This window comes from Rattus rattus, chromosome 13 (assembly GCF_011064425.1).
Source record: "Rattus rattus isolate New Zealand chromosome 13, Rrattus_CSIRO_v1, whole genome shotgun sequence".
NCBI classification, from domain to species: Eukaryota; Metazoa; Chordata; class Mammalia; order Rodentia; family Muridae; genus Rattus; species Rattus rattus.
The window spans coordinates 4,878,893-4,905,939 of record NC_046166.1 but is presented as its reverse complement, the minus strand read 5'-3'; the positions used below and the strand labels follow the sequence as shown (position 1 = coordinate 4,905,939).

At 42.8% G+C, this 27,047-nt stretch overlaps 1 protein-coding gene across 1 annotated transcript in view; it reads left to right on the top strand.

Annotated features, from left to right (window-relative positions):
• The window catches only part of Cacna2d3 (calcium voltage-gated channel auxiliary subunit alpha2delta 3), an 804,703-nt gene that overhangs the window by 533,996 nt on the left and 243,660 nt on the right, over nucleotides 1-27,047 (top strand). Inside the window, exon 13 of the mRNA XM_032919383.1 lies at nucleotides 10,171-10,304. Within this exon, the coding sequence (XP_032775274.1) occupies nucleotides 10,171-10,304 (134 nt within the window). The remainder of the gene's footprint in view (nucleotides 1-10,170; nucleotides 10,305-27,047) is intronic.

Here is a 27,047-nt window from a genome sequence, read left to right as displayed (position 1 = left end):
ATATAATAAGCAGTTGGGGTGATAAGTACATGGAACACCTCAAACACTGATCATATCCTTGTGGTGGACCAATTGAAAATCCTCTCTCCTGGTTCTTTTGAACTATACAAACATTAAGCATAGCCACTGTGCTGCACTGTAAGAATACCGGACCGCCTATTTAATGATATGCAAATAAATAAAAAATTCCTCCTCCTTAGCTGTAGTTTTATATCCTTTTTGCTTCTATATATGACTTAGAACAGACAAGGACAGTACAATTCTCAGATAAAATCCATTTCTAAATTTTCATTGAGGGATATGTAACAGCTCTTCTGTGATTTTTTTTTTTTTTTTTTTGAGGTCATAGTTGAGTGGCTAAGCTTCTTTTCTGCTTTTTAGTAGCTGAGTAGTCTTGGAAGAGCTTCTATGCAAGACTTTCACTATGCTACAAACATCCACGTCTCCAACACCCCAGACTTCTGCCGTACCCTGAAAGCAGGTTCTTACAGCAGGAGGGAATTCAACCTGGGTTAAATCTGAAGTGAAGCATTCGATAGCTGGTACAGGCATCTACACTCTCTTCCATAACTCCGAAACTTCCTGATCCAGATGGAACCGAGATGGCAGTCAGCATCCTTATCATGCTTGGACCTCTGAATGAGCAGGCAGATGCCTTTGACGCTCACTAGATGTGTGCTGAGACTGTGTTAACGTGCCCCAGTGAAGGGATAGACCACCGAAGTCTGTCAGTACCAACCACTGTATAATAGGACAGCCATCTTCTCTAGTATGGGTAGTTAATTTAACTTGTGTTGTAAGCTGTTATGGGAGCACCTGCTCTGAGGAAAGATCAGGGCTGGGCTCTGTCAGGTGGAGGCAGAGTTCGAGGCTGAGGCCGTTCTAATGGATGTTGTTTTCCATGATGCAGCTTTGACCACAGGACTAGTGAAATTTAGTAACCTTAGTTTGCATTAGCCATTTAATACTCAGCATGGAGGTAGTAATATTTCTTCCTTTGAATTCTGAGTTGACAAATACAAACTCTGTATATGGTATGGACCATGATGTTCTGGGATGTGCATACAGGGTGAAATGGTCAAATCAAGGCAGTTTATATGGATTGCATAACAAATAGATTCTGGGTGATTTTCAAAAATATAGACATTGTTATCAGCTGTAGTCTCTACAATGAACAACGGAGGTCTTGCATTTATTTTTCCTGAACTGTAATTTCATGCCCTATTCTTCTGCTGGTTCTCATTAAATGGAAGGATTGGTGCGATGGTGCTTGCCAAGTTTAGTAGTTCAATACTAGCTACTGAGGTGCATAGTCATTTATGGAGTTTTGTGTTCATAAAGTAAATTTATTATCAATCCTTACAGTGTATCAGACACAAGGCTTGGGGCAAGGAATGGGAGTGGAAGTAACAGGGCTTTCTAGTTTAGTAAGGATCATTACGGCCAAGAAGGAGTCAGACTTTAAATCTAGCATTTCTTACTATTGGGATGGGTGTGAACTTCATCACCTGCAGAAAGTGGGTAGTGTGATACCTGCCCAATATGCAGGTTGTAGGCAGGAAGTGGGGCTGTGCAAGTCGGATTAGTAGCCCTATTCCTAGCACATAAGTGCCCTTATTATTCCCTTTCGGTCAGTGACCTGTTGATCTGTCTGACATCCCCTTCTGAAATGGCCGGCTTCCTGAGAGCAGCCTCGACCCTGCCTTCATCTTGGTCACCTGACAAAGCCCAGCCTTGAACAGGTGCTCCTGTAGCAGCTTACAACACGAGTTAATTATCCCTGCTAATGAAGATGGGTGTCCGGTTATACAGTCGTTGCAATGACAGACGTAGGCGGTCTATCCCTTCACTGGCCTTGTAAGTTAACACTAGCAACACGATAGCATTTGGATTTTAGTGGAAGAAAGGGGATATGATGCTGCAGCTTTGATGACTTCAGGAAAACATACTTCATTTCCAGCAACCGAAGTTGTTTCTCTGCAGTTTACACAGAAGGGAATGTTCTGGAAAAAGGAAGGGGTTAATGGTCAGAGCCATTCAGTGGAGAGGAAGGGCAGTGGAGATGCATTGTGCTTTGCCTCTGTGGATTTTCTTTACGTGCCTGCATCATTCTTTTATGGAGCTAGATCTCCCCTGCTTCGTGTCTGTGCAGTTCGAAGTGGTCATTCCCACCTAATGTACACAACATGTACTATGCAGGAAACATGGTAGATTTGATAGCTTCTCCCTGGACACCAGCTACCAAGTCTGAAGTCTAGCTTCCAAGCCCTCTTCCAGACAAAATTATGTCACCCAGCCTGGGTCACTTAGTCGGGCATGTTCAGAAGTAAGCCCACAGGGGGAAATACGGATCCCCCAGGGATAGAGGAGATGGCTGGAGCCAGGCCAATAAGCCACGGTGCCTTTCTTTTGACTTTGTCTTTAACTTTCTGCTCCTGTTTGGAATGGTCTTTTAAGCAAATCTCAGTTTCCTCATCTCAGAAAATGAATGGCTTCATGGGGGAGCGTTAGTGCTTCCTAGAGTCTGTGAAATAGCAAGTCCTACGTTTATTTTGTTTATTGAGCAGCTTGTCTTACAAAAGTATGCATCACGATGCTCACCCCACTTCAGCTCATCTCAGGAGCAGGCACAGCAGGAGTAGAGGAGGCCTGGGGTAGGGCATTAGGTAAACCCCACTCTCCTTCGACAGCAGAGGTCCTCTGTACATCTTCGAACTTTGTTGACATTTGAAAAAGACTAAGTTAGGCTTCCCAGTTTTTTTCTTTAGTCTGTGGCCATGGGAAAAAAAATCTTTTCCTTTTTGTCCTTATTTTTATCCCTGCCACACTAGATTGCACTTTTTCCCGTCAACCACTAGACACTTGGCCACTGTGATTGCTTTTGCCTATCTGTTGTCCAGCTGATAAAAAGTCTTCAAATTGGTTCCTTGTCTTAATCAACTAATATCATAGCATAATTTTGTTTTAGCTACCCTAAGAACCTTTGAAATATTCCTATAAGGACAATTTAGTCAAGGCAGAACCTAGCCCTGGAATTCAGTCTATAAGATTTATAGGTTCAGAAAATCCATGGCCACAAGGAGAGCTGCTAGTTGGATTAGTAGTGGGATCCAGTATGCACCCCTTCTTCCTGCTGATTTTGCCTTTCATTTTCAGCTCTCCCTCTGATGACTTTGGGGGAACAGAATGTCACTGTCTGCCTCTCTCCAAAGTCACACTCACTAAAACAGTGTCAGGTTCTGCTCCTCTGCACCCATGTAAACACTGGCTTCATGTTGGCGTCAGCCATGAGCAAGGATTCATCTATGGTCATTAATTAAATCTTTGTTTACGGTGTTGGATTGTTACATGATGGAAGCAGAATAACATTTTCATCTCAAATGACATGAGGTCCAAAGCCCTACCTACCCCCATGACATGTTTTTGCCCTGACGCAACTAAGTTCTTCTGTGAAATAAACTGTCAGCATCCAGGACTTGAGCAGACCAGGAAAAGGCCAAAGTGAAGCCTGCTGACAGGTTGAGCTGCCTGACCACAGAGTGACCCTGAGGGAGAGAAGAATGGTGAGGGCCATTATGCCATCCCTGGATCCCTGGTGCTCAAGGACCCACTGTCTGGGCAGAAAGTCTTTCTTAGAAGTCTGGTAGCCATGGAAACAGTTGATATTCAGTCAACCTCAGATGCATGCCTGGGAACATTCATGGGCCTTAGCTCTCTACCTCCTTCAAAAGCTGGCAAAATCCAGAGAGACTAGGAGCAGATTGGTTTGTTTCATTTTATACCAAAGTAGGGCCTACCCTAAGGGAAGCAACTCTAATGAAACAACGCAGCATGCCATTTTAAAGACATTAAAACCATCCCCATCACGGGAGACAGGCAGGGCAGTTTAAATGCCGAATTCACACCATTGCATAAATAAGCAAATTGGGACAGCAGCAAAGATGGTCGGTGAGTCCAGATATCCCATGAAGAGGCGATAACCTTTTCTAATGTGCAGCATGCCAGCATTTGAAATGAGCACTAGATGATTCCCCTTCGAAATCAGAGTTAATGGAGTGTTTCCCAGCTGTGCAAACACAGGCTCTGCTCAGTGTTGGAGTTCTCAATCTGTCAGTCATCATGCGCTCCAAAGGAAATGCCTTGTGTGTCTCTCCCAGTTGTGTGTTTAGTTTATCCCTTTTTGAGGGGTTAAAGGTTCTTCTCTCCTTGTTTGAAATAGAACTGGTAGCCTAAGTCCTCCAGGGAAGTCCAGCCACTGACCTTTACCCAAGAAATAATTCTTAATCTCACTATCCCTTTCCAATTGTTACATAATCCCAAAGATGCTTCACATTTCTGAGGTCAAAAGAACGGGTCTGGTCTTGGGAAGGAGAAAAGCCATAGTTAAACCATTTTGGTTAAACCAAGGATGTGAAGAATTGCACGTGACTCAGACAAAGATCACCATGTTGCTCTTGTTAATAGCAATTGTGGATTACTGATTGCATTCCGTGTCAGGCAGGCACATAGACCTTACATAATACATCTCTGTAAACACTCAGAGAATCCCAGGGTGGTGTGTGTTATACTTATCAGTGTTTATAAAGAGAGGACCCCTAAACACCGGCTCTCTGGTTTCCAGCCTGCCATACTTAAAAGGTTGGATAATCTTAAGAAATATGTGACATAGCTATACCCACGCTGCATCACGTCAAGGGGAGACATAAAGAGAAGTCTGTTCACCTGAAATAGGGAGATGGTACTAACCAGTGATTCCATCCCTGTCCATCTGATGGCCTGAAAAGCTCAGTGGGCTTACTTAAAGGAGTATTTTCTGTCAGAGAATTACATCATTGAAAAGTACTCCCTTCTCCTGGCTCAATACAAATACACACACACACACACACACACACACACACACACACACACACACACACACACACTAAACCATACCATACAAACAAAACATACCACACCATACACACACACACACACACAGAGACACAGACACAGACACACACACACACACACCACACACACCATACATACACATACACCATACACACAAACATACACACACACACAAATACCATACACACACACAAATACCATACATACCATACACTCCCACCATATACACAAACAACATATTTACAAACACACACATACCATACATACAAAATATATACACACCACAAACACAAATACAAATCATATTCACAAACACACACACTGTATACACAGAAACATGCACATATCGCACACACACACCACACATACACCATACACACACATACACCATACACACAAACATAAACACACACACACACACACACACACACACACCACACATATACCATACACACACATACACCGTACACACAAATATACACACACACACAAATAGCATGCACACCATACACACGCACCATATACACAAACAACACATATACAAACACACACACATACCATACATACAAAATGTATACATATCATAACACAAATACAAACCATACACAAACACACACACTGTATACACAAAAACATGCAGATATCGCACACCCCCACACAGACACACACGCACTACGGAGTCCCAACCCACAGCCAACTAGGAGCCAAGATCTTGTGTAAGTCACCACAGCAAATCTGTTTCATGGTGGCAGTGATTACATCACACCTGGGAAAATGGCTCTGTCACAGAAAGCTTTCCCAGCAATGGTAGAAACAGAACCTGGCCATGTGAGATGGACAGCAGGGGTTGCTGACAAAGGCAGACTGGCATCGGGGCTCTGGCATCGGTGTCACTGTAGAGTGCAATGTGGAATCCTTTGTTGATGGCCGAGACATTTTGAAAACATGTTGAAGTCAGAGGAAATCACAGGAATACCAAGGATTGGGCTGCATATGGTTTATCACCCCGAGTGGTTGTAACCCAGAGTTCACAGAAGGAATGCTGCAAGGGAGCAAGGCAAATAAATTGATGTTATATAGAAAAATGAGCAGACCATTTGTAATAGGTGGCTAATTTCAGCATTAATTACTCAGTAATTACCGAATGATTGCTGATTCTGTTTTCTTACATGATATATGAAGCTCAAAAAGGCACATTAAAGACGAGAATAAACATTCAAGAGCTAGAATTCACCAGGAAAAAAAAATATCAGGGGCAGTAAGGAAGGTGGCCAGCTCCGAGATTACAGAGGGAACTGAAGGAAGCGTCTACAGTTTCACCGGAAGATCTCGACCCTTAGCAACTTCCTGCTATCCATCATTTGTTAACTAGAGCATACATTTCTTAGCTAGATCTACAGAAAAACATTTAAAGGCAAGAAAAGACTCTTTCAGGAAGGTTTCAGGTTCCAATGGATGGAGAGTGAATATATATATATAATTTCAGCTTTCTTTTTTACCCTTTACAGACCTATATCTCTGTTTATTATATTGAAATATAGCTTGGAACCATGCCCTGGGTTTGTATGATGGTGCTAATTTTTGCCAGAAACTTTTAAGGTCAGCTCCGTTATTATCCTCAACCTTGCTGGGAACAGCTACAATACCCAATTAACTCCCTACAGGTACCTCGGAGGAAGTGTTATGAGGAGTCTATGGTGTTTTTTTGTTTGTTTGTTTTTGTAAAAAAGAATGCCTTCTCAGTTGAGAATAAAGGTCACAACCTTAAGCTGGATTCAAATTGGTCTGGAGCTAACTCTCCATACTTCTCTTTGCTCCTTCTATAAGGAGCACCTGAGGTGGGCTGTCAGGAGTTGCAAGGCAGAGGGCAATGTGAGTCTCAGGAAGACCTCAGTGAAGGTTTGTGTAGTGTCCCACATCCTTACATCCCCAAATCTTACATTTCCTTACCAGGCAAGCACCAGCTCTTATAATATGCCAGGGTACAAACATCCCAGTGACACAAACATAGTAAGAAAGCAAGTCACAGTCCAGCCTCAGACCAGACTGAGTGTCCTTATCACCCTGAAACAAGACACAGAGAGAGAAAGCAAGTTCAGATGGGCCAGTTCATCAGGGAGAGATTTTCCCCAACCAAGCCATTGGTGATAAAATGGATCAATCCATCTTGGGAAACTAATAAACTGAGCAGGAAGGAAATGAGCAGGAAGTGAAAGGATCTAGGCAGGTTAAGGCAGAAGGGCCAGGGCCAGCTCAGTATAGAAGAGCAGGAAAAGGGTTAATGTCCAGTAACAGTGTGCAAGGGGGTTTCTAGGCATGTGAGGGCTGATGCAGAAAGGTTCTTGGAGGTCAGAGTAAGACATTCAGATTTTGTTCCAACTCTATGTGGATGCGATTGTAGTGCTTTGGTCAGATAGATGAAAATATATTTTATACTTTCAGATGAAGGGAGGAAGTCATGGGGAGGCTGCAGATGGACCTTTACTTGCACATCATGGAATCTTGGAGTAGGGTCAAAGTGCTAAAGGAAAGAAGATTAGTCTTAAGAGTGTTTTAGAGACTGGCCCAGAAAACTTGCTGGTGAGTTAGATATGGGACCAAGGATAGAGCAGAGCATGGAGATGGGTGTCTAGGATGATGATTCCGCTTCAATCTAGCTGGACAGGAAGCTATTGGGAAAAGGCCAATGGGTGTTGGACAGGAAAGTCAAGAGTTAGCTTTTCATATTTCCTTTTGAATTCCTGTGTTCATACACAAGAACTATCAGTTAACTGCCTTACCCAAGACTGAAGCTCTGGGTCAGCGGGCTTTGTAACATTTGGACTGAGTGAGGTTCATTCCTCAGCTCAATTCTTTCCAAATGTATGATTGACACCCTTCCTAGCTCATTCTCAAAGCCGGTGGGCTGTGTCCTTCATTCTTTCTCAAATATCCTTCTCCCCTCAGCTCTGTTTTGGAGAACCCATCAGAGAGCTTTGACATTTACTTTGAGGATTAGGTGTGAGGCTACCAAGAGCTCTTCTAAGAGAGGCTGTCTTCACATGAATGGATCCACAGTGAAAACAATCATCAAAGTATCCTCATCCAGGCCAGAAGTACGAAACTGACCAACATGTTGGTACTCCTCCTTAGCTTATACTATGTGCCGATTCTTTACTTAGAATTCAAGGGTTAACTACTAGAAGAGATATTAAATATTTCCTTTCTTCTTCTAAAGTGAATTATAGTCACCAGACTCGAAGGGATGACTCCTGGTGGGTAAGGCATTCTCCTTGTCCTCTAGCAGTCCTCAATAAAACGTTTCTTGCCTACCATGCCTCTCAGCTGGACCACCTAGAAGCCATATACCAATGGGTCTCCCCAAGTGGGGGCCAGACCTCCAAGAGAACTCACAGGTCCTGTTCTGGGATCTCAAACTATAGCAGGCATGCCTTCTCCTCCTTTGGGGCCCTGTTTCCCTGCAATAGTCATGGCCAGGAGGGTGGGGCAGGTAGGAGTGATAATGCATGCTAATTAGCACTGTGCAGAGCTGTCATCAGGAACCCAGAAGCCACATGGTCCCAACCTGTTTGGGACTGGCACACCAAATTCAAACCAGCTGGCTTTTGTGTGGAAATGTTCTTGGTGGGTCCAGCCCTTCCCAGACCTAGCTTCCCTACCGAGTGCTTGGTTTAGATATAAGGAAAGTCTGTAATTGCTGTGCAAATGCTACAGCAGGTCTGGCTTTAGAGTCCCTTTAAGCCATCCCTGATTCATTCGGTAAGTAGGAATGGACCCATCCTTACTTAGCAACAAGAAGAAGAAGCAGTAACTTTTTTGTGTTCTCACTTAAAGTCCTTCCATAGGCACTCACTTTAGGACAAGGTGTCAACCCTTCTTCACGTACTGCTGGGCCCATCTCTTTGAGGCATTTCTGTTCTCTGTTCAACTCTTTAACTGGGACCACTCTAAGCTATTTTCAATCCCCAGAAGGGGCCTGTTTCTCTATAATCTAGATGATTCCTTTGTATCCTTGACTTTGCCAGGATTCTGCAGTTGCCTACCCCCCACTAATTCTGTCCTTATTCTTTAGTGTTTGACTCCAGAATCCCTGTCTCAGGGTAGCCAGATGGGATTGGCTATCCCTATTATGTCTTAGCTTAATCGTGAACTGCTGTTTTGTGCTTCTTTCCTCCTATCTGCATAGCCCAAGACAGAGCCTTGCCCATCCTGTTCATTCCATTAAGAAAGCTTTCCACACAGACTTGAACGAATGGCTTCCTCCAGCAGAGCCAAACCTGTGCCCAGTGCTCTCCTCCCTTATAAACCTCCTAGCACCCAGCAAAGCCTATCAGATCCAGGTTGCAGAGGAACATAATAATGCCCTTAACTCCAGATCAAATAGTAGCTTCACCTAGAACTACAGAACACTGAGAATGTTTTCTTTTCATGGAAGCCATGGCTGTCAGTCTGACAGTCACAGCAAAGTAGGATCTGGAATGCCAGCCTCAAACATACACAAGGCAATACCTGGTATATGCTGGAAGTAATGGGTACGAACAGAGAACCGTAGACAGAACAAATGGAAGTGAGAAGTGCACAGCCTATGCCCTTTCCCGTAACTTCCACCCAATGCTGGTGGAACACTGGCAAAGTGCAAGTCTTTAGTCCACTCCAGTCATGTTGTCATTACTCGCTACTAATCCTCCTGTGTGTATTAAGAATGAAGGAGAGCCATCCTAGTTCAACACCCAGGAGGCTGAAGCAGGAAAACTGCTTTGAAAAAAAAAAATTCAAAGCCAGACAGATCGCCATACCAAACAATGCCAAGCTTGTCTCAAAAGCAAAAGAAGACAAACCAAGGAAGAAAGGGGTTAGCAAACTTTCTGACACTTTTCAGTACATTAATCAATACTAATACCAATATTATAATAACGGCATCTCTTTTAATTTTGTGATTCATAATTTTCTCCTTGGAAATATGTTCACTAAGCTGGGATGGAAAAAAAGACAGTAGGATTGCCTGAAGTGAGGATTTTGATTCCCATGTCCACACTAAAGCCTGGGACATAGCCTTGTGTCCTTGACTGTAAATACTCAACCATTTCTGTGTGGGTTAATTTAACTTCTATTCCTTTTGGTGACTATACTCTTGTTTGTGAAGATAAAGCTTCCTTCAAGAGGGAGGGACGAGATCCAACACTTCACAATGACAAAGAAGGAAATTTGGGCTCTGGCCAACATGTGTTCCTTGATGCATGTTTCCTGTGTGCTTCTAAATCCTGGTCCTTCTTTTGGCAGGATTTTTCACCCAGATCTCCACCTTGGCTGATGTGCAGGAAAATGTCATGGAATACCTCCATGTACTCAGTCGACCCAAAGTCATCGACCAAGAACATGATGTGGTGTGGACCGAAGCGTACATCGACAGCACTGTGAGTCTATGGGGACCCTGGGCGAGAGGCTGGGTTTGTCCTCCTGCTTCAGGGCGAGGGTTTCATATCCTTCTCCATCAGTTGTGGGGCTTGAGTGACACTGCCCCAGATTGTAGGTACAATTGCTGTTGTTCGTCTTGGCAGGCAAAGGTCGTATGGAAGATGACCATGAATAGGACCTGCTCCTCTGAAAACATCAACCACTCTCCCTTTTTGTTTGTGGTTTCCCAATAGCCCACATATGATCACGTTCCTGCATGAGACAGTGATGAAAAGCACACAGATGAACTCGGCCCTTGCCATGTGTGAGGCCCAGGCCTCGTGACGGATCATTAGGTCTCAGCTGAAGATGTGGCCGAAGCTCACTCTGATAACAAATGGGGCCCACCACAGAGGATGCAATTACATTTCCCTTCCATAGACAGGCAAAAAAATGTGGTTACATGGGGGTTCTATAAGCATGGTTGTGTGAACTCTAGTCATGAGCTCCTGAGAAGTTGGATTGTATCGTGTGCTTAAATGGAGGGACTTTGCCAGTCACCCAGTAATCACTCCATGCCTGTGTTTTTGTGTAATTTTAGGGTGATTTTTCATAGCGATACCGAGTCCAATGGGAGTGGAGTGTTTCATTTATTGATTGTAAATGTTCTCTGAGGACTGTTCAGCCATCATTTTTCTGGAGATTCACATCTCATTAATCACAAATACACAGACATGGCTGTATTCTGTAGTTGTCTCCATGGCTGTCTTGGGCCTACTTTCCTCTCTCTGGGCTCTCCTGCTCTTGTTCTTGCTATATTTCTGGCAGCATCAGGCACACATAGGACAATAACAACACATGAGAGCCAAACTGGGGACACCCTGACCCATCCAGCTCACCACAACAGCTTACCCCACTCCAGCCTTCAAGTAAGACATAGCTAGTCCTGACTTGGAAGGGATGGGGAACCTCAAGGAGAGTCACATGAAGACGAGGGTGTGGTCTGGGAAGTACTTCTTGGTTGCTGGTGACACTGACCTTTTATCATTTTGGGAGTTGAATCCTGGTTCAGTTCCGAACTGTAGAAATGAAATATAGCTAAGCTGTCATTTGAGCTGATGTCACATTTATAACAGGGACAGTGGGCACAGCAATCATGATGCCACCTCCTCTCTCTTGTGGTTAAGTGAGACAGAAGAACTAAGAGGAGAGGAGAAGCACGTGTCTAGCTGGTGCTAAAGAACCAAGCCACTCTGGTTTGTCATGCAAACTCTAGGCATCCAGGTAGATCAGTGGTTTTCATTCCTCATGTGAAAGTATAGGGCAAGAATTTAGAGATAAAGCATATGATGTATGAACCTGAACGGATTAGTAGATCAGAGAGGCCAATAAACGGTCTGATGGCATACGGGAACTTAGTATATGTTCTCATATTAGCAGAGCAAGACTACAAATTAAAAAGACAAAGAATATTTTCTCAGCAGGTAAAGGCTCTTTCCATCAAAGCTGATGGCCTGACTTTGATGCCCAGGGTAAAGAGAACTGACCGTCATGGGTTATCCTCTGACCTTCACACAGCACCACAGCAAGTGACCCCATGCTCAAACACAGAAATAAACAAATAAATAATGTGATAAAACATTTTCAAAGACAAAGGAAACTCTTCCTCAAAAATCCTATAGGGAAAGAAATTAGAAGAAGACATAGGCAAGTCTCAAATATAATAAAATAGATTTTTATGTGGAGAAATACACGCCTTTATCCATAGTAAGAAAATGCAAATTAAACCATAATGAGGTGCCATTTCTCAATAGCAGAGTGATTGAACTGGAAGCTTAGCCATGCGCTGTCCTGGTGAGGACTCCGGCAAGGGGGAGATCACTATACAAATGCAGAAGGAGACAGTTTCTGTGGAGGAGTGTGTGCTGTTCATTCTCCCTTTGCTCCAGCAGTCATATTTGCAATTACCCTTGAAGATAACTCTCCATTAAGACAGAAGCCCTTGGAGGCATTTGTTCATTAGAACTGTGTGTAATTTCCACATGTTGGAGATTGTCTAACTCCCCAAACATGTCAAGATTGATTGTGTGAGTCGTAGACTATTAGGAGCAAGAGTGAGGGTGGCCTCCGCTGCTCAGCATAGGATGTTTATGTAGTAGCAAGATATACTGCAAAGGAAAGTCAGCAAACCCAAGAGTGAGGTTTGCAGGTGACTTCCCTGTAGTACAGAAGACTGAATGAGAAGGTATTGCTTCTGCACACACAAATGCACATAGGCAAGGGGAGTTAGAAGTCCACAGAACTGAGTAACTAGGAAATGTCACACACACCCCTTTTTATGGAGTTTTGATTTTTGTTTTGTTGTATCTTTGGATGTTTGTATGCTGTGTAAGTGTGTGTGACAGACAGAAATACAGACACACACAAACACACACACATATGCGAGAGAGAGAAAGACACACATACACACACACGGGGGGGGGATACATGCATGACATAACATGTGGCAGACAGAGAACAATGTTTAACATCAACGGCAGTCTTGACCCTTTCGGTGTATTTGAGTGTGGGTCCTTTGTCCTTTGCCCTAGCCTAGCAACCCTGTAAGCCCAGGGATTTTCTTTTTCTGCCCCATCTATTTTTAGAAGCGCTTGGATTACACATGCACTACTGTGTATGGTTGGTGCAGATTCTAGCAAACTGAACTCAGGTCTTCATACACTTTACCTACTAAGCTGTACCCCTGACCTAGTTTTGTCTTTAAAAATTGTTCTATTCATGTGGGGGTTGGGGAGTGTAGGTACATATATCATTACTGCACATGTGTGGAAGTCAGAGGAAAACTTGTAGTAGTTGGTGATTTCCCTATACCATGTGGGTCCTGGGGACCAAACTTAAGCCATCTTGCTCAGAAATTATACATTTTCAGGCTGAGCCATCTGGCCAGCTCAAAGATAAAACCAAAGTCTAAGCTAAACAAACAAACATTTTATTGCATTTATTTATTTATTTATTTATTTATTTATTCATTCATTCATTCATTCATTCATTCATTCATATGTTAAATGTATAGGAGGAAAACTTTAACTGGGTATCAACAAGTTGAAAACAAAAACAACTCTATCATCATTAATAGCAAATTTACCCACTAAACAGGGAAAAGAAAACATAGCTAGCCTTTTGAATTAATCTTTGATATAGTGGACATTTATTATTACACTTTTGAATAAAATGTTCAATACTACCTTATGATCTAGAGAGAAGAATGGAATAAATTTAAATTTTCTTAGTACTTTTTTAATTTTAATTTTTAATTTTTGGATATATTTTATTTACATTTCAAATGTTTTCCCCTTTCCCTGTTTCCCCTCTAGAAACCAGATATCTCCCCCTGCTTCTATGAGGGTGCTCCCCCATCCGCTCACCAACCAACTCCCTTCTACCTCCTGACAATGGCATTGGCTTACACTGGGGCATGGAGCCTTGAGAGGACCAAAGGCCTCTCCTCCCGCTGATGCCTGGCAAGGCCATTCTTTGCCATATATGTGGCTGGAGGCATTGGTCTGTCCCTGTGTACTCTTGGGATGGTGGTTTAGCCCCTGGGAACTCTGGGGGGGGGTCTGGTTGGTTGATATTGTTGCTCTTCTTATGGGGTTGCAAACCCCTTCAACTCTTTCAGTCCTTTCTCTAACTCCTCCATCAGGGATCCTGTTCTCAATTCAATGGTTGACTGCAAGCATCTGCCTCTGTATTTGTCAGGATCTGGCAGAGCCTCTCAGGAGACAGCTATATCAAGCTCCTGTCAACATGCACTCCTTGGTGTCTGCAATAGTGTCTGGTTTTGGTGACTGTATGTGGGATGGATCCCCATGTAGGGCAGACTCTGGATGGCCTTTCCTTCAGTCTTTGCTCTACACGTTGTCTCCATATTTCCTCCTGTGAGTATTTTTGTTCTCCCTTCTAAGGACTGAAGCATCCACACTTTGGTCATTCTTTTTGAGCTTCATGTGGTCTATGAATTGTATCTTGGGTATTCCTAGCTTTTGGGCTATTATCACTTATTAGTGAGTGCATACCATATGTGTTCTTTTGTGATTGGGTTGCCTCACTCAGGATGATATTTTCTAGTTCCATCCATTTGCCTATGAATTTCATGAAGTCATTGTTTTTGATAGCTGAGTAGTACTCCATTGTGTAGATGTACCATATTTTCTGCATCTATTCCTTTGTTGAAGGACATCTGGGTTCTTTCCAGCTTCTGACTATTTAAATAAGGCTGCTATGAACATTGTGGAGCATGTGTCCTTGTTATATTTTGGAGCATCTTTTAGGTGTATGCCCAGGAGTGGTATAGCTGGGTCCTCAGGTAGTATTATGTCCAATTTTCTGAAGAATCTCCAGACTGATTTCCAGAATGGTTGTACCAGCTTGCAATCCCACCAACAATGGAGGAGTGTTCCTCTTTCTCCACATCCAGGCCAGCTTCTGCTGTCACCTGCATTTTTGGTCTTACCCATTCTGACTGGTGTGTGGTGGAATCTCAGGGTTGTTTTGATTTGCACTTCGCTGATGAGTAAGGATGTTAAATATTTCTTTTGGTGCTTCTCAGCCATTCAATATTCTTCAGTTGAGAATTCTTTGTTTATCTCTGTACCCCATTTTTAAGAGGGTTATTTGAATCTCTGGAGTCAAACATGTAGTAGTAAGAAATTCTTAGGCTTTGTTTGAAGGATGTTGAAAATGAACACATGGAAACATTTTAAGGTGAGGCAGGTGCCTATGCGGTTTGACTGCATCAAAGGCTATAAGATGTGATTCCAACTATGTCCACTGAGAGGCTAGAGTCACTGAAAGTTACATAGCAATGAACTCATCCTGTAGCAAGATCCTCTCCCAAGAAAAAGAACCAAGATTCCTTAGAGAAGTTGCTGATTCCAAGGCTTCGGTCGTTAAGGTACCTTTCTCTTCTCAATAAAGGAAACAAAATATTTTATATCAGAAAACAATGGAATACTAAAAACAATAACACCATCATATCAAAAGTGTGAAGTTAGCATTAAGTGTCTCTTGTTGGTGGAACCTGGGACAGTTTGCAGCTCAGAACGACATACAACAGTGATAGACCATGCTCTGTTGAGTAAAACACCAGTCCATGTATTATCAATGATAACGGACAAACACCAAACAGATAAACTCCATAGGGAAGGGAGTGTAATCTAAAGCGTCATGACACATGGTAAGTGAGGGGCTGATGGAACTGGAGAGTCACCATTCTGCAGCCAAGGTAGTTTATGAAAACCACACTCATTTAGAGCCAGCATTGTCAACGGATTAAAAATCTAGGTAGAAACCTTGGTGATGAGAAAGACATTTTTATTGTTTCAAAGTGCTTCTCCAGAGATCATTTTTAATTAAATAAGAGGAAAATAATAGTTCCTGAACAGTAGGATACCCTGTCTGGTCTCTAGTATACTTTGTAGGAAACTGTGCGAACAACATCTTGAGTAGGTCAGTAAAATGAGAAGCAGATAAATGCTGTATGCTGGTGGAAGAGGATGTGGTACTCATGTTTGTTACTCTGGCTAGAGACACAGCCTGAAGCTCGTGGAGGGCCTACTGCCACTGAAGGATTTTCCACTCTGTAACCCTTGACAGCAGAGGAAAGGAGAGTGGCTTGGGACTTCCCTGGGCAACCTTCTGTGTAATGAATACCTCTGAAGATTTCTGTTCCACGCAGAATTAATACTCTGTGCCTCAACCACCATGGCTCATTACTGAGTAAGCTCCAAATGGCAAGATGACAGGAGGGACACGCCTCGCTTCCTCCAGCACCTTTTACTACACATAAAGCGAGGAAGCCAGGAGTTGGGTCAATGACAGATCAGCAAGGATTCTGGGTTCCCCTAGTGCCTATATATATCGATATCTATATCTATCTATCTATATATATATATGCAAATCTCTCAGATAAATAAGCTTTCAAATAGGAAGTTCTGAAGAACCTTCTCAGTTTAGAGATATAGAGAGGCCTCTTCCATATGCGGCTGGGCATGGGCATCTTTTTTGTTTTTTAACTAGGCCTGAGGGTGAAGGGATCACTGCTGTGCACTCCTCAATGGCCTCTGACCAAGAAACCACAGTCTTTTCAAACAAGTCATTGAGGCCTAGATCTGCAGCTCAAGCTCAAAGCAAATAGCAAATCAAACAACTCTGTTACGTGTACATCAGGGTCAATATAGGATAACCATTCTGGATTCATCTATAGAGTCTGCGTTCTAAGATGATCCCACCAATTTTAGAAACCCCTAAAAGTGAAGCGTTCTTGAGCTCTTAGCTGCCACAATGATTCATCTTTATTGACATGAGGATCAATGTAGGAGATCAGTGAAGCCCACCTCTGGGTGTCTCTGGGATGTCAATTCCATCAGTGATTAATACTGTCTAATATACCAACGGTTTCAAAATGACTAACGTTTTGACCCAATCCATCGAACCCAGTGTTATCACTGGCCTATATAATAACTCAGCTTTCAGTAATGAGCATGTACCATGGGGATAGGCAAAATGACCCCTTCTTAATGTGTGTAAACCCCAGTGGGGTTGTCGTAAAAATTTTAATACATTTACACATATGAAAAGCCTATCTTAGATCTGGAGCTAACAACGTGGTGTTAAAATGGCAGCTTGGTTGTTACACCCATAGGTGTTTAAGTCCACATTAGCTCTGCCCCCTAACCAATTCCCATTGTAAGATAGAAACAAAGCCTACCTTCTCGGGTTGGCTCTAAGGGTTAGATATCCAGAAGGATGGGCTGTTATGTATTGTCTCTCAATTCCCCTTGTTTCCTGCCTTCCCTTAATCCATCCTCCTTTCTTTACTTCTACAGCTCATCATCAGATACCTGTGTTGTTCCCCATGGCCATATGTTTAACTGTTTACAACTGTATGTTGCACGATCTTGAGGGTCCTATGGGCGTCAATCTATTCTGGAGCATACAAGACCCCAGTTAATTGATGGCTGTGCCATAGTTCAGAGTTATTTCCCAGAATGGGCCAGGTGGACAGGTTTGGGGCAGAATTCGCTGGCTTGCAGTTGTAGGACTGGGTCTTGTTTTCTTGCTGTCTGGAGAATGGTTACCTGCCATTCCTTACCATACCGCCACAGTTACACAAGCTTACTCACTTCCAGACCAGCAGAGTTTCTCTTTCCTGCTCGACCTTCCCTCGATGGCTTCTCCCATTAGGTTAGGTGCACCAGGCTAGCCGCCTTTTTATGAGCTCAAAGGCAATTGTTTGGTGATCTGACTGTAGAAATTCCAACCCTTCCTGTCCATTCTCCAAGGCCAGGGATTTTACAGGGATATACTTGTTAGAGGCAGAAGTCTTGGGACAGAATGCTGCCCACCACAGCAGCCCCTCTGGCTCTGTGTTCTTGTTTGGCAGGAGAAGATCCTGCCAGAGGCCATCCAGCCTTGCCTTTTCCTACCCGCTTTCAGACTAGGGAGGCTGTGCTCGTTCTTCTACAGTGCTGCAGCTCTCTCTGCTTCCACCGGCTTGGTCCCTGCCGTTATGCTCTGATGTGAAAAGGGTTTTTCACTCCTTTGGAAGCAGAAAACTCATGCCCCTGTTGATTTATATTATTTCTACCAGGGCCACAGGAAGTTGGCATTTGTTAATGTCTAGTAAAGCTGAGCACTTGATCCCTCAGGTTTCCTTGCCATGGTCCTAGATCTTCTTTCTCTCTAATTACCAGATTTTAGTAGTTCTGGTGAAAGAAACTCTGGCCGCTTGATCTGTCGGGCATTGTAACTGAACCCAGCATTAACAAAGATAATTATGCAATTGACTTAACAGTTAACAGAATGGTTCGCAGCATCCTGTGCATGAAGTTCCTTCCTTTCTTATTCATTACACATGGACTCATGATGTCCTGAGTCTGCACATGGTCGGAGACGTCCCAAACCATTAACAGAGCCTGAGGTTGGATGGGTCATTGGTTGTATTTACCAAGCCTAGCTCTAATATCAGAACTGCAAAGCTCTTTTCATAACTCATCCTCCTGGCTTTTTGCTACCGGTCTGATTAAATATTCAATGTCTGCCGCGGCTGCTCCATTCAATTTGCTTTCCCGATGAAGACCAAATAAATGAATGAATGTTAACAACATTAATTATGCTCAATCTAATAAGATCTCATGTATTAATTGGCAAAACAGCAAACACCAGAATTCTGGAATTCGCCGGGCTTCTCAACTTCACACGAGTCATGCACAGCCATTATCTTGGAGGTGCAGAGCGAAAAGTCATTATGAGTGGGATTTGTTCCATTTCATAAGCAAATCACTTGCGCTTTGCAGTTGGGTCTTAATCAGCTCAGGCAAGCTACCCAACTTGCCATGTAGGGCAGGGCCAGCATCAAACCCAGGAAGCATCCACACCCCAATAACCTCCTCCAGGGGAGTTTGCACAGAGCTTGGCAATACACAGAAGGGAAGCAAAGAAATCTTTCAAAAACAGTGGGAATGTGACCATTTAAAATAATGAGAATTCATTACCCAGCCCCTCCGCCCCCCCTCCCCCAGTCTCTCCCATTTGCTGGCAATGCAATTCAGTAGGCAATCTACAGGAACTTCAAACCTATTTACTTGCAATGGCAAATTAGACCTGTGTCCCTCCTCCTCACCCCCCACTAAGTCCAACTTGGAGGAAATGCCTTGGGTTTGATCAATTGCACGTTTGTTTCAGTTTCCCATCTAGGAATAGCACCTTGGCCATTGAGGAGTCATTTGGGTGATTGCTTTAAGCTACAACTTCTTACTGCCTAGAAGCAATTACTCAGGGGGTGTCAGAGCCACCATAAGGAACTTGTCAGAGGTTGGAAATGGAATTTACAGTATTTTGCCCAGACACCAGTGCATATCAAAGAAGTTGCGATCATTGGGACAGAGAGACACACGTAAGGAGAAACATCCTGCTGAGTCGTGGTACAGAGATTGCCATCTGCATTACTTGGCATGGAGGAAGCTGATTACGTTGGGACCTCTATTTCATAGCAGATGGGTTCATTAAATTTAATAGCCTCCAGAGCCTTTAGAAACCGTGGTAAAAACATGTGGAGCATGCTGTGGTACTTCACTCCTGGCCCCACAGTCATTATAACTCTGGCACAGGCAATAAATATTACTGTACTTTATTTCCATCAAAACAGATCACTATTATAATTATTATTGTTATTTTGCAGTAGATGCTGCTCTGTGTTCCTGATTTAGGGAATCACTTATAGCCATGCAAATAGCATCCTCCTCTATTTGGTACTAGATTCCTCTTTTAGATCTTTTTGGTTGTTATCGTTGTTGGGGTTTTGTTTGTGTTTCAGAGTCTGGTTTGTTTTTCCCATGAAGCTGATGTTACAAGACTATGAGTCAATCGTATAAACTTAACTTGAGAAAAAAACTCTATATGGATGGTAGTCAGTGCCAGAAAAGCTTAGTGCTGAACATAAATGAGCCCTTTGGCTTTCATTGGTTTATTGTTGTTTACGAGTTTGTGGTTCTGTAAGTTGCACCTGTTGATAGTGAAAGGCCAGCTTCTGTCTCTACTGGACAGAAATGGATGAGACCATGAAGCCATGGTTACCTACAGAATTGAGTCATTCGCCACTCTGATGTTATGTCAATCTCTAACTCAAAGGGACACGGAAAATCTTGCTTCTTAGAACCATGTTGTCTTTGCAGTTCTTTCTGGAAGTGTGACTGCATTCAGGGATCAGTCTTATTGTTTTGATTTGTTTCTGGACTCCTTTTACCTTAATTCATGTACTGGCTCCAGATTCTGACAATGACAGCTTCTTCTATCCACTGACTTTCATTATCCTTCTGGCCCCTTCTTTTCCAGCATCTACAACAACCTTTATAGACAGGCCTATTTGATTCACAGCTCCACACAAGGGTGAAATGGCCTTAATCGCCCATGGTAGGAGGAAATCAGATAGGAATGAAATGTGGTATAGGAAAGAGGGCTGAGAAATCTGAGAGTCAGGCAGAGAAATTTGTCTCTAGAAACCCAAACCAATGACCATGCCTGGGTCATTTGTATTTGTGTGCTATTATTCATTGTGGTGGCCAATTTTAAAGTTGTGAGGTCATAATCTACTCAGATTATCTTTCTAGAGCTACTGTGATTTGATTTTGTGGGATTGGGAACATGAAGACCTCCATGCCCTAGCTATCTTCAAGAGAGGCTTAGAAGCACTCACTCTTTACCCTGTCTCAGCACCGTAGAGCCCAAGTGTGAAGTGATTGTGTATCCCCTTCTGATAATGGCAGTGTTGAATTCTCTGCTTTGGGCTATCATTTTAAAAGACATATTTATTTATTTTTATATTTACAAATGTTTGCCTACCATTTGTGTATACCTGGTCCCCTAGAGGTCAGAAGAAGAAATTATATCCCTTGGATCTGGTATCACAGACACTTGGGAGCTGGGGATCGAACCTGGGTCTTCAGCAAGAGCAGCCAGTGCTCTTCACCCCTGAGTCATCCTTACAGCCCTGAGCTGTGCACCATCCCCTTGTGTTTACTAGGTATTAGATGGATTCCATTAGGAAATACGACTATGGGAATTATATCGATCTCTACTAGAAAGCCAAACAGGAAAAGTTATCAAATATTTTTTTATATTTTCCTTGATTAATAGAGATAACCCAAATTCAACTCTGTGTTTATATCATCTCTCAGAAGCACTGACTGTAGATTCCAGGATCTACAGAATGCATAGACTCTGTTATAATATATTAAAAAAACTGCCTTAAGGATCAAACCTATCCAGGATAGGAAGCTATCAAAAGCAACAGCCACTCAGTTGACTATGTCTAAAGCTATTCTGCCTCTTTTCTCTTCCTCAAGCCTTCGCTATATTTTCATCTTCTCTCTAGACCAGTTCTCACACCCCCCCCACTTCACCTTTTATTCCCCATTCCCACCAATCTGGTAAAACCTAGTCTCCAAGCCCTGGATATATGAATACATATATACATAATCCCAGTTCAAACAGTATAGGCCTTAATTTGGTGTTTGTGTAGCTGGGTTTACAGTTCTGAGCAGATTTCTGTAGCCCAGGGTGCATAGCTTTATTTCATCAGGTATGGCTCAGCAAAGACCCTGTTATAGACACAGATCAGCTAGGGCTGTGAATTCTTTAACACAGAGGTGTGAACAAGAAAAAATGCCTGGATCTGAATGACGAGGCATTTTGAAACTTCAGTTCTTCCATGTAACCTCCAGTTCAACTAGGCCCTGTGTGATTCCAACCCTCATGAGCATGTCTGCTTTCCTGTGCTCTCTTGCCTCTTTTTATTCCTACTCTCATGAGTGCTGGAATACAAGCACACCCTTGTCTTTCCATAATGCTTAGGATATAAGGTCATGAGGCTTAGGGAGTTTAATGGCAGCCATTTCTCATAGAATCTGCAAACCTTGTAGCTTGGCTAAGAAGGAGCATGTTCTCTTTGTGCAAGTTCATTTACTGACATCAACCATCATTCCACATCTCTCTCTTTCTCTCTCTCCCTCCCCCTTCCCCCCTCCGTGTGTGTGTGTGTGTGTGTGTGTGTATGTGTGTGTGTGTGTGTGTGTGTGTGTGTGAACAGGAGAACAGGCAAGCCTGTGTCAACAGGATAACCACTCTGCGTTAGATAATTCTGGAAACCACAACCAAATCTGTCTTGCTAGTCTCCCAACATGGCTCAGAAATTCGAGTGAATTATCTTCTCAGAACCAATTCTCATGCTCTGACATGGTGTAGACTAACAACGAACACATTCCTCCTATTACCAGCATGAAGAACAATTAAAATAATCCCAGAAAGAATCAGCCTGTGGTTTGCTATCAGCTGCCAGCTTCATGTCTCTTGTGGTTCCAGGATTTTCTCCATGTGTATGATTTAATTCTCTTATTCCTAGTCTGTAAGAATTGATATGGCAATGATAAATGTGATCCCTGTGTGACTTTGCTCAGAGATAGCACAGACAAGAATTTGTCAGCTCTCTCAGGCTCATAACCTACCTCTGTTTACAAGGGGCAGGGGGACAACTCTGCTGTGGGGTGTCGGTGTTTTTGTTTTTTCGTTTCTTGCCTTCATGGTCTTTCAGATCTAACTTGAGAACAATATGTCAATCAGGGTTCCTTCCAACCTTACTCTGGTGGTGATATGTGCTCTTGTCAGATGTTCAAGCTAAATGCATTTCTCAATGCCAGCTCCTCAGGGGAAATTCTCTCCTGTTTGGAACAAAGAAAGGATGAGCAAAGGCAGTAGTTAATTCAGGCAATCAGGAACATGTTTTCAAATCAATTTCTATTATTTATAATCAAAGCAACTGGAGCATTGGGAACATATACTGAACTTGTTATTGATTTCTGTTCTGAAGTGATCAAACACAAAATGGCCCAAGATGAAGGTAGGGTTGAGAACTCTGCACAGTCTGGTTCTCTCTCAGACAGCCAGTCAAGCATCACATGCCTTATATCTTCCTTTGGGAAAGACAGGTTCATATGTACCCCCTGTTGGTGGATTTCCCATAGTACCCCACGTGTGGAGCCAGTGGAGAGCACTGCCTTGTACCTTATAAGGTAAGACCATCAAGAAACCTAATTAGAAGACCATTTCTGTTTTGCTTCCAAGAAAGATTTTGCTTGGGAAGATGTCACCAAGGGCTGTTTTTAATCCAATAACAAGTCAGAGGATTTAAAGTACAGTGGGATAACCAAAGCTCAGACTTTAGAGGAGCCTAAGGCCTATGCTTCTTGTGCCTGTAGTAACTCGCTGCAGCCTGATCTTTAAAAGCACAGCCCTTCTTCATTGGCCCTTCTGTCTCTGTCTTGGTCATAGCTGTAGGGATCTTAAGAGCCAATCCCGGTGCTCTCTCCGACCCAGACCATTTGCACATGCCTTTCTTTCACCAGGAAGCAGCCTTCCACTCTCGCCTTACCAGGAACCCATGCTTTTTCAGTTTCATGATCATTTGCTCCTGTGACCTCCTCTCAGAGACTCTAGCCTTGTCTACAGTGAAGTGTCCATCACTTTTATGCATGCATCTGGAAATGTTCAAGAACTCCTACTATACTGGAAAGTCTGCATGTGTTTAGGCTTCTTAAGGAGAAAGCTGGTGTCTGGACCTTTGCAATGTGCTCAGTGCATGTGATTCTCGTCATCTGGAGCCTTCCAAGCTGAAACTTATCTGGAAATAAGTTGGTAAGAACTGTATCCTTCCCAACATTACTTTGAGCTCATGACTCATTGCTCAAGGCTATCTTTGTAATCCATATGATCAATAGGTTCTTCATCCCATCCTTACATATGACTGTGTGTCCAACACACCAGTTCAACAAGAAGAGTCTGACTTCACATCCTCTCCTTGAAGAACCAGGACAGTGCCATCCTTCTGGGTGGTCAAGGTCTTTCTCTATCAGCCATGTCATTGTTGAAGTAAAGTTGATCATACGTCTGTCCACTGCTAAAATACAAGGAAACATTTAAAAAGAAGTTGCACTGTTTGAATATCGAGAGATACTGGTCATGTAGTGAGCATCTCGGGAGTCCTTGGAAATGATTCCTTGCACTGATTTTGTATTTCCTGGCCTTCCATGGTTTGTTTTCTCTATTGCCTTGAAGCCTTCTACTGTGACGAGCAGAAGTCCATCATTGGTTCCAGTCTTTTTGCAGAACAGCAACTACACTGCTTGCTCATACATTACATCACACCCAAGCATGTTCTCCCACCCCTAGGCTTTTGGACAAGCTTCTCTTTCTCAGATGCTCAGCTTCTCTCCCAGGGAGAAACATCCATGGCAACTGCATGATTCTACCGAAATGTTATCCATCATGTCACCAAGTTTCCATTTCAAGGCTTTGATGATCAATTATAATTAAACGAGTGCTTGGAATTTCCCGTTCTCTAAAAATTCCTTCATGCTTTTTATCACTCAGTAACAGGAAGACTATGGGCAAAGTCTGTGTTTTGTCTGTAGCACTCATTCCTGGCATGTGGTTGACACCCAGTTTTAATGACCTCATGAGACTAAGGATTGCTCTGTCACCTGTCTCTGCTCAGTACTCACTGCAGTTGTCTCATGGACCATGGAGCTAACTTTTCGACATTTTGTATAGCTTTATAATGAGTCCACACTAATAAGAGGGAAGTAATACAGAATATCAACCACAGTGTGGGCAGTGGTACTGAGAATACTGTTCAAAGTATTGTCATGCTTGACTTTCTTGTAAATTCTTTTTGGAGGAAACTGGTTAGTACCAATGACATCTTCAGCAGCTGAGTAGCAGTCCCTGATCTCCTGCAGAAGGACTGAGTAAACCAGAGGTGACACAGATGTTGAGAGAAGAGTTGATTGCATAAGTCATCTTGTTCATGCCAGAGTGCTTGAGTCTGATAGAACAGCTCCTGACAGTGGTTTTCATGCTATAGATATGGTTTATAGATGGGATGGAGAATGTGACTTTTTTTCTTCTTATTGAAGCATCATCCTAATGTAGGTGGACTCCAAAGAAACTCGATATTAGGAAAGACCAGGAAAAATGTTTAGGTCCGTAAAACTTCTTTAGCATTAGCACTCACTTCTCCATCAAAACATAAATACTATCTGTTTTTAATTATTGGCCTCATCCAGGCCAAGCTAATTACTGTGGGCCAGACTGAAAAGAAAAGTTCCCAGAAAGCCTGATATCACGATGGAATGGTAGAGCGTTCCCTGAAGGAGAAGCTAAGGAAGTCCTTAATGAATTAACATCTTGACTTTTGCAACAGAATACTTAGGGCCTGGATGGGTGAGGTCATAGGCTTTTGGCAGCTATCTGCCTTCACAGCACTTGACAATCTGCTTCATATTAGTTTGCCTTTATGTAAAAGCACAGAATCCTCAAGTTAAGAAGTATCGATCACTGCGTGACAATGGACACAGAACAAAAATGTATCATCTTCAAAGACCCCTTTAAAAATGAATGTCTTGCTTATTTTGTTTTGAAAATGCATGGGTCGGTTTTTTCCCCTTATAAAGTGCTGCGGTTTTGTTAAATATACGCTATTTAGAGGTTAGAATAATCTTAATCTTAACTATTAATATTATTAAGAACAGATTTTTTTTTCAACCATGGAAGACTGAATGCAAACAAGAAGAAACTTGGAAAGGAACCTGGATGGCTGAGAATGTGGAAGAGCATAGGGGGAGGGCAGCTGCCTGGCCACAAGGCCCATATTCACAGCGGCTTGTGTTGGCCTGGCAGAGCAGTACATTTTTATAAGGTCTAGTGATTTCTGCAGACTTCACGGAATCTAGATCAAATGTGTCCATTTCCCCCTTCCCTCATTATGATAATCCAACCCAGGGCTCTGTGAGGAGGGCTTAGAATGTGTGCACTTTGTGGTCTTCCTGTGAGCCCAAATGCCCCTCCTCTGCCTGCAGCCGGCTGACAAACCTGGCAGGGCCACTGTGGTGACATCATTGTTACAGTCTTTTGTGCGACCTAGTTCATTACCAGACACCTACTAGGCCAAGAGTCAGTCTGTCCATTGAATGCAAAGGTGTCATGATTTTCATTTATTTATTTATCTTTGTTAAATTCTTACAGTGAACAAGAAAAACAAATTCTCTGAATGCAACTGTCCATTGTTTTAGTAGTCATTGGTAGCAACAGTGTTGAACAATGAAGCTGAAAATCCTCTCTCACAGTCTTTTAACCAAGTTATCTTAAAAAACAAGCCCCTATAGAATTCTGTCACCTGTGCAAACACATATGAACATGTACATGCCAAAGCCACCTGTTATGGAAGCTCAATGAATCTAGGGCTCATCTTAAGAGGTGACGGCATCTTGCATGGGAGCAGAGGAATCTCTTACAGGTCATTCTCCATTTGGATTCAGATGACTGAGGGTCCCAACGTGGGCTGAAAGCAAGACTCTTTAAAGCCCATGGCTAAGACACTAGTACTACAGACAGATCTTAATGAGAGTTCACGTGGGAAAAGCCAATGCCTCTCCAAGCCAGAATAGACACCTTCCATTTTACCCATAATCACCATTTGTAATGTTTACAGTAGCCATTGACAATTCCTCCCAGATTGGTCAGTTAAATACTATGTAGGATGTCTATTCCTTTTTTTCCCTTAGACTAATTTATTCTTATTTGATGAGAATGAGTGTTTTCCCTGTGTATATATAAGCGTATCGTGTGCATGCAGTTCCCACAGAGGTCAGGAGATGACATCAGATCTCTTGAAACTAGAATTACAGACAGTTGTGAGTTGCATGTAAGTGCTGGGAATTGAGCCAAGTCTTCTGCAAATGACAGCAAGTGCCCTTAACCTCTGAACCATGTCTCCAGCCTTCAGGACATCTATTCTTACCGAGAGAAGTAGATAACCATGAAGATCAAAGTTTGCATCTATACTGCTCTCAAGATGTCTATCCTGAAGCCTCCCTCGGTGACTCACATCCTACAGAGCATTGCTGGGTTATGTATGCTCAGGGTTTCTTTTCTATAAAATGGGAGCATGGTGCTTATCTCCTGTACTTGATAAGGTCAAAAGCCAAACAAACCACAAACAATAAAAACAAAACAACAACAACAACAAAAAACAGAATAATGCTTGACACTAGGCCAAACATATAGCTACTGCTTAATAAAAGCTAATCATTGGTAACTAGCAATTAAGAATATTTATTATTGATGTTCAGTATGTATAGCTTTATTGAATG